This window comes from Abramis brama (assembly GCF_963993115.1).
Source record: "Abramis brama genome assembly, chromosome: 10".
Classification (NCBI taxonomy): Eukaryota; Metazoa; Chordata; class Actinopteri; order Cypriniformes; family Leuciscidae; genus Abramis; species Abramis brama.
In genome coordinates, this window is record NC_139972.1 from 41,070,276 (window position 1) to 41,079,237 (window position 8,962).

General features: G+C 37.5%; 1 protein-coding gene across 2 annotated transcripts; it reads right to left on the minus strand.

Moving 5' to 3' along the window:
- Nucleotides 1-5,215: 5,215 nt before the first annotated feature.
- On the minus strand, nt 5,216-7,817 carry dnajc30b (DnaJ (Hsp40) homolog, subfamily C, member 30b). Of its 2 annotated transcripts, none has more exons than XM_084127216.1 (2): nt 6,176-7,817; nt 5,216-5,822 (listed from the first exon to the last, which is right to left on the minus strand). In XM_084127216.1, the coding sequence occupies exon 1, from the start codon at nt 6,832-6,834 to the stop codon at nt 6,178-6,180; it is 657 nt and encodes a 218-aa protein (XP_083983342.1). In that variant the 5' UTR covers nt 6,835-7,817; the 3' UTR covers nt 5,216-5,822; nt 6,176-6,177. The 2 variants fall into 2 exon arrangements, with proteins under 2 accessions (XP_083983342.1, XP_083983341.1); XM_084127215.1 differs by having other exon boundaries at nt 5,216-5,887; nt 6,176-7,816.
- Nucleotides 7,818-8,962: the final 1,145 nt, after the last annotated feature.

An 8,962-nucleotide genomic window follows, 5' to 3' on the forward strand; every position in this document is an offset into this window, starting at 1 on the left:
ATGGTTGGGTGGATGTTTAATATCCGGCTCTGGATCTGTATAGTCCAGTGTCTCAGTGAGTCTGTGATGATGTCTCTGGTTGTTCTGGTGCTGTAGATCAGTGTATTTCAGGCCTGGTCCAGGGACTCACAGCTCTCTCTCTCTCTCTCTCTCTCTCTCTCTCTCTCTCTCTCTCTCTCTCTCTCTCATCTCACACAGTTTCTATCAATGACTATCTGTGCAGATGAATCAGGAAAAACAATATATTGGGCGACCTCAATGCAGTAGCACACTATTTAACTATAAATGGTTTTTGGTTTCAGCAGTATCAGCCCAACAATAGCCACTTCCTCCAGCCTGGTTAACTGGGGCTCTTCACACAGTTCCTGTGGAACACAAGCTACAACGTGCTCAGTTTGTAAATGTCAAAGGGGTTTTTCTAGGGCGGTTCAAAAGACGAAGTCTATTGTACTTTTCGTCCACAGCTTCATTTTGTTTTTTTGCACATTTTGTTTTCTTTTTGGTGAATATTTAGGGGTCGCTCAAGCATCAAGAGTTTTTGTAAAATCTTCAATTGACTACATTTGAAAAAAACAATTTCAATGTGACATGCTAGACATACTGTCACGATGACGTAAAATAGGCCAGATCTGTCATGCTGGTCCTGAGGCGGTCACGTGACTCTTCATTGGTGGCCTAGTCGTTTTTCACTGTAGCTGTTAGTCACGATACGCTTTGTTTGCAGCACAGATGTGGATCCTTGAGTGAGCCCGAAATACACCAGTCTGCTTCAGAGCTGGACTGTTTTATTTACATGAAGTAGAATGATGTAGTTTTGTGGAGGTAGATCTTAATGAACCCAAGTGGAAACCCACTTCTGTTTGACGGGTTTGTTAGTCATTTCTCTGAGGACAGAGAGTGTGTGTCCACCAGCTTCAGCTCTTCTTCACTCCGGCCTCAGGGAAGCGTCGAGATGCGCTGAGCCCCGTCCATCAGAAGGCAGCGTTCACAAGCCGTACAGTGCACTTTCCCCTGCTGATCATCATCATATTTCACATTTATGAGTCCTTGAGTCGCACATTTGGGTAGAGAGTATGTTGTGCTCGATGTCTTATTCAACATTTACAGGCTGGTGTACATACGCCAATCATCATCATTTTAATAACTGAAAATGATTGCTGTATTGTAGTTCGCATACATTTTCCCTGGTTTTATTTAGTCACTATTTCTTGTCTACTGCTGAGTTTTGATTTTATATTAAGTTTTTATGCTAGTAGTGGAATGAGTTTTGATCATTCTGAGCTTTTGTATGAAGTGATGACCTTCACATTAAACTTTATATTTCTGTGAATAAAGCGACTGATGAGACAGTCTGGGGAATGAAGAGAGATATTTCTGTCTTCAGTGAAGTTCATTTACTGTTCAAGAACACTAGATCAAACACTATGACTGAAGCATTAATCAACAGACTCTTTTAAAGGTACACTTCAACGATCGTAAAGCGTTCAGGCCTGTGTTTCCTTCTCAAGCCACACATCTGTCACTGATCTATGATGCTGAATAATGATGCTCATGTCAGCTGAAAAGAATATGAGGAATAATGTAGAGGAGGCAAAATGACCGTATAATTAAGCGTAATTTGAAGTTGTAAATGGACACTTTTTATAAGTTCCCCTGTAGTCAATAGTTTTATCCCCTAAAACTCATCTTTGATCACGAAAATTACATATTTAAAAGTTTAATAAATAATAATAATATATAATTATTATTATTATAAAATTGTTAAAATTAAATTTTTAAACTAAAAATATATTTTTTTTCCTGAAAATTATTTTTTTCCCTGAAAAAATGTCTTCATGCCTTAAAGCTGAATGTGTAATTCTAGCGGCATCTAGTGGTGAGGTTGTGAATTGCACCCAACAGAAGTTATGGTGGTCGACAGGAAATGATGTCGTCGTCTGAGACAGTTTGAGAAATCAATGAGGTTTCTTTACAAAGATACATTAAGAAATTAGGTTTACTCAATTATTCAGTAAAACGATGTTATTGTGAATATTATTGTTACTTGTTCATCATTGTTTCAGTGTTTTATTCTCTGACTTTAGCTAGCGTCTTTGCACGAAGAACAACATAGTGACGAAACGCGTTTGTCCGTTTAGGGCCACCGTAAAAACATGTCAATGTAAGGGGACCTGCGGTGTGTGTAGAGAGAAAAGGCTCATTCTAAGGTAATAAAAACATAACGGTTCATTATGTAAGGGGTTTATACACCACTGAAAACATAGTTATGTGTATGATATTGCATTTCTGTCAACAGATCCTCCTAAATATTACACAATGCACCTTTAAAATATCTTGAATGTAATTTTTGACTCATTTAGTATACGCAGTTCTATGAATATGCAAATGAGCCCCGCCTCCACTCACTCACTCAGCTCAGAGATCCACTGGTTGACGATCACACGTTGATCTGATTGGTTACAAGGTAGTTTGTGACGTCAGAAACACCAGCGATTTCAAAGCGTGTCTTTGGTTCACTGCAGTTTTAAGGAGAAAATACTCAGCAATGGAGTCGACTTATGAATTTACACATGGTTTGTCTTAAAGCATATTAAAAACACCACATACAGGGCTCTACAGTGCGACCATTTCAGTCACATTTGGGACTTTTTAATGATTATAAAGGGAGTTTGCAAATGTAATATTGTTTTTATACAACAATTCAAAAACATGAAGTTAATGTTGAGTGACTTTCATTTTAGGAACAGTATTGTCAGATTTTGCTCTATTTCATCAACGAAAATAGTTCACAACACAATCGCAGCGCATCTCCGAGCAAACGCTGGTGTTTAGTTCATGAAGTAATCTGTGTTTTCAAACGAATCTAGTGAGTCAATGACTCAATGACCCATTCATAAACACAGTCGCTTGATTTGTTCCTGAATGAATCAGCCGTTTGAACGAATCGCTTGAATGAATGATTCAGTGACTTGCCGCCCCCGACTGGCGGTTTTAGTTTCATTTCATTTATTTCAATAATTTATATCTTATATTCAAAACCTTCCGCTTAAACCATTAATCTCATAACATTGTTATCATGAATTTAAATGCATTCTGCAGTGCAAAGATTAATTTTGTTGACATTTCATTGGTAACTTATAAATCTTCCTGATTACGCTTATTGTTCCAACTCAATTTATAAATATAGATTTATGAATTTGACATAACAGATTTTAATAAGGTTAAAAAATGCCCCAGCACGTAATTTTAAAGAGTTAAATATCGCCTTAATAACGGGAAGGTTAATTTCTGCCTTTGATCAGAAGGTGCTCCTAATTTTTAAATATATTACATATATTATATACATATATATACATCAGCCGCGGCGCTACCATTGGGCCCGGGTGGGCCTGGGCCCACCCATTTTAGGTCCGGGCCCACCCATTTTCTACTATGGTTTTGTACGTTTCTTTATTCAGATCTATTTGCGGTCCATTCCATTCTAAACAAACAACGCAGTTTACATGCTTCGTCCTTGTTACATTATTCATTAAGATAATAATTAATAAATGCACGCATAATTATCAGGGAACTTGATAAATGTTGCAGATATGTTTTACATGCATGCACAAACAAATGCCTTTCAACTTATGTGTGCAAAATTCAGAATAAAATGAATGTGCAGCAATTTGTACAAATAGAGAGTCTGTAGGCCTACTGTGTTGTTGCCATTAAATAAGCGCATTTAGTTTCATATTTGTTAAAATATTATAATGTTATTTTTTCATCTATGTTGATTATGAAAAGTGAACCGCACGAGTAAGATAGGATGAGCAATATCAAGAGACATGGAGCGGGTAAGACATGATTTTGACCACTTAATTAAGTTTTGTTTTGCAGAAAGACTTTTTTTAAAGTGAATTTCGTTTTGTATAAATTGTATCTTAATTTTAATATTTTTTTTATCAACCAATTGCCTGGATTTAATAAATAAAAATATTTAAATATAGCAGACAACACAATCATGCAGGCGCCCGCGCGGTCACTTGCATTGCTCGTGAACAGCGCATCTCAATCCTAACTTAACGAAACTCAGCATATGCCTCACAGACATGAAATATATCTTAAGAAAGCTTGAAATGTCTTTTTAACAATTTAAAATGAAAAGAAATAGGCTACTCTCTGGTTATGTAATCCATGATGTGCATTTCTCTCTATAGGCGCGTTCACTATGGAGATGGTTCACGATGGTTTTATCGTGAAAAACGTGATAATTTAAGTTGAGAAAACTTAATTTCTTTAGGTGTTACCAATTGAAGTAATTTTTTTTAAGTTGATCCAACTGTTCACTTTTTACAGTGTAATTACGCATTAAATTCAGGTAGGCTACTGAGTCGCTGTCCTCAGCGCCCAGAAAAGCGCTGAAACTGAGATGAAGGGGAACCCTTTTTTTTTTTTTTTTGCTTATTTTAACTGGCCCATCCAGTTTTCTGGGGGCCCACCTACAATCAAAATCCTGGCGCCGCTAGTGATATACATACATATAGCCTACATATATATATATATACCCAACATATTACCAACATTAAAAGCTTGATTCTCAACACAGGGGGACAGTTTTATAGGCAAACTAGGCGGTCGCCTAAGGCGCAAACAGCTGGGGGGCGCCAGTGAGAGCCCCCACCACACCAAGAGATTTTTTTCTCGCCCAAGCGAGTGGAAGAAAAATCCTTATTTTTTTACATTTCCGATAATGGAGCGTATATTTGCACTAAGTGCCTGTCTTTTTGGCAAAAAGACGCCCACCACTAAATATCTACAGTGGCATAGGCCGTAAGGTGTGAGGTGCTTGAAAGTAGCTTTTGATGCGTTCGACCAGAGAAAAAAGGACTTTGGTTCGACCCGAGTTCGAATCCGCCTTTTCCCAACACATGAGATGTAAAATTTATAGCCTAACATAAGGTCTCTAGCGTTATATTTTGTCAACGAACTAAAATTGAAATTGTGATATGGCTTTGTGCCTTTATAAAACAGCACAAGACTTTAATTAAGTAGCCTATATAGGCATTCTGTTTGTGCTGCGTGATTTAAAGAGAAGTGCGCACTTTGCTCATGCGATCAGCATGGTGATCTGGTGTTTTCTCCAAAATAAAAGCTCAAGGGTTTATTTCTTGCAAGTGAAGAAATTAGGACAAATGTATTGTAATTTTCCTATACTATAGTGTAATGTAAAATATACATTTGAAATATTCATTTTAATTTATACAGTACATATTATTGGCTATATGGATTTTACATCATAGGAATACTTATATAAATCATAAACACCAGTGATAATGTAATGTAGACTGAGACTCTATATCATAACTAATAAGATGTTTGAGCCCTCTTTAGTGTCCAGGTACAAGTCAATGGTTTTTCTTTGTTCAATGTGCACAGTTCATGGGTTGAAGCTCTTAATTTTTAGCTCTCAAAGTGCCAGACTGATGCATTAATTTAACCTTAAAATGTAAAAAAAAAATTAACCTGTTAAAATGGGGGGGGGGGGGGGGGATTCAATAGGAATCTTGCCTAGGGTGCCAAAAAGGCTAGCAACGGCCCTGAGTGTCTGATACGGTCGGTGTCGACTTCAGATGTGTCAAAATGTCTTCTGGGACTTGCTATGATCGGCATTTTGTCCTGTTCATTAGTTGTTGTATTCACTGCCATTACTCTGGTCATAAACATGTGGGATGAGCAGACGTCACGTGACTGAAGCTGATGAATACACACATCTGTAGCTGCAGACACACACACACACGTGTGTGTGATCATAAGTTGAACATGGCAAACCAGCAGATTTCCTGCAATGAACAGATGTTAGTTTGACATCCGGAGTGAAGCAGTGTTTAAACCCCAACAGTTCTGCCTATAAAACAAACAAACAAAACACAAGAATGGTCCATTTTGATGTCATGGTGACTTTAACTTGTCAAGTGCTTCCAGTCCATCATACTGGACATCATGTGACATGTGAATAACAATGTTCAATGTACAACTGTTCCTCCAAAAGAAACATGAACATTAAATCCATTACTGGAAATAAATAACCTACATTCCTACAGAACAGAAACAGATGAAAGAGTTCAGATCCATCTGTGAATCAGTCAGTCAGTGACACACACACACACACACACACACACACACACACACACACCCTCAGGAGGACCTCAGGCTCAGGAGAACAGCAGCTCCACAGATCAGCAGGAACGTCACCGTCACTTCCGTCACTTTCCCCTGTTTCCACTTCCGGAAGTTTTCCTCCTGCAGCTTCCGGCGGAGCTCTTCCCGGTGTCTCATCAGCTTCTCTCTCCGCAGCTGCTCGCCGTAATGCGCCTGATAGAACGCGTCGAAGTCGAAGTGCGCGTTGGCGGCGCGTCGAGGCCGCGGTCCGGACGCGTCTGAGGAGCGCGGTCTCCCGGCGCTCTGCACGGCGCTCTGCTCGAGTGTGCCGCGGTCGTAACGCCTCCGGAGGGCGCTGCTTCCGAGCACACTGTAGGCCTCCGCGACCAGCGCGAAGCTCCGCGCCGCCTCCTCGCTGCGCCCGAGGTTCCGGTCCGGGTGATGCAGGAACGACTGCTCGTAATAGGCGCTCTTGATCTGCGCTTGCGTGGCGTTCGGGGACACCTTCAGGATGTCGTAGTACGCGGTGCGGCTGCGGTGGAGCGGCGCGGAGGAGTCCGAGTCAGCGGCTGTGCTGAACGCGCGCGTCCCCGGTGGCGCAGGGTGATGATAATGGTAGTAATGCGACCGTAGTGTTTTAATAGCGCAGAGTTTGTGAGCGCCACTCCTCACACAGCCGCTGACCTCCGCCATCACCACAGTAGCGGCAGACCTACTTCCGGAAAAACAATGAGAATATCAACCAATCAGAGACGGGATACACTAAGCACGGCGTACTATTGGCTAAAGAGATCTTCTTCTTCGTTAATGCAGAGATTGCAGGCGCATCGCCGCCTCCTGCTGGTCAAGAATACCTGTATTCTGGCGAACCAGTTTCAATAGGTTAATTACACTTCTTTATATAATTTTTCTTGTTGACTATTGAGCTATAAAGTGTTTATTTTCTGAAAGTTTGTCTGTTTTGTATCTTCTGTTTGTTAAAATTTGCAGTATCCTTTTCAGATATTGCTTCATTCATCATGTGAATTCTTTTGTAAAATGTTTGTTGTTTTAAAGTTGGAAATCAAACATTTCCTTTCATTATTATACTTTAGATATCATTATAATGTGCTCTACAGTTTCTTTCTTTTTTTTCTTTTTCTTGCAAAACACAGAAACTGTCAGTCATTTATTTTGGTCATGATTCTAAACTGGACAACTTTGGGAAAATATTGACACATTTATTATAGATCATATACAACAAGATATATCCATAACTTTTAAAAACATTATTTTTGCGTACTTTGATTCTGACCTTATAAAAATAATGGTGATATCAAAGATACGTGAAGATCAGCTTGTATGAAGTTCAATTGCCTTTGCAATATTTTGCATTTATATTTTTTTGTACATATTTTATAGTTTTTACATGATTTGATATTTTATTGATTGGTTTGTTAAATACACACATTATATCTGTTTGATTATTGTATTATGTTTAATACAGTATCTCTTCAGTTTAAACCATAAACGCATGCTGTCATTCAAGTGGACATCTGAAAATCTCTTTGAAAAGTGTAAAAAAATAAAAATAAATTCAGATCTTGTTTTGCATGCCCTAAGAGCAATAAAAACACATAGGAAAAAACAAAAAATCCTGACTGAGGTTATCATAATTCATGCATGAAAGGATTAATATCCATAAATGTAAGTTTACCAACAACAAACCTATTTAAATTTGTATTAATTTGTACAATGTAACTGATATATATATAATTAATGTTTATATATATATATAAACATGTAATATATTAATGTTACCCTCGTGTTCTTTTTCTCTGTCTTCTTTCATTAGCCTATTTTTTTAAGTTTTTTGTTTTTGTTTTCAGCTTTAACTCTTCTTTTCTCATGTGTATGTACACTTGTGTATCTTTTCTAATGACATTGTACATATTATTAATGCATTTTGTATATTGTATACATAATTCTATATCATAAACATGTAATTTTGTATGTTTTGCACGAAAAAATAAAGTAAAATAAATAAATGATCAAATGGGCAGTGCTCGATTGTTGTCTCTAATTGTTCAGTTAAGTTGGGTCTAAATAACAATTCTCCACTTTTAACGCTCGACTGTAATATAGTTCATCGTTGTCAAAAAAAAAAACAAAAAAAAAAGTTCATCGTTGTCATAGTTTCGATGCGCGGTCACGTTGCAACCGTTACTTTTCTCAGCGCGTTTCAGATCGGACAAATCACAGTCGACTCTGATTACTAGTTAATTATTTTTATTCTTTCACTTTGTAGAGCCTGGCGCGTAAGATATTCGTTCGTATAGATACAGATACCAATTCTTAAAAGTAAAATATTGTATTAGTATAGTATAGAGTACATCGTGATATTTGATGCGGCTCGAGGGAGGATTTATTTTTATTATTTTTATTTTTCTAACCTTTATTAAATTCTTACAAAATACAGACAGCAAATTTAAGAACAAACTACAGATATAACATATAGCGAGAACAAAGCAAAACAGAAACCAAAAAAAACAAAAAAAACAACAAAAAAAAACACGAGAGTATTTCATGTAAACAGTTTTAGGGATTTACAGATGTCAATAGTCCTTAGAGCCTTTGTGTTTTTTGACAAAGAGATAGTCATCATATATTGTTCAAGTTCTTTCTTCAGTAGAAAGAGTTCAGGCTTTCTATTGGTGAAATTGCTCTTGTGTATATGAAATTTTGCTAAAAATAAAAACAGATTTATAAAATAAAAGGCATTACCATCTTTGTGATTAAAGTGATGAAAACCAAAAATAACATTCTTAAAATAAAGGTGAAA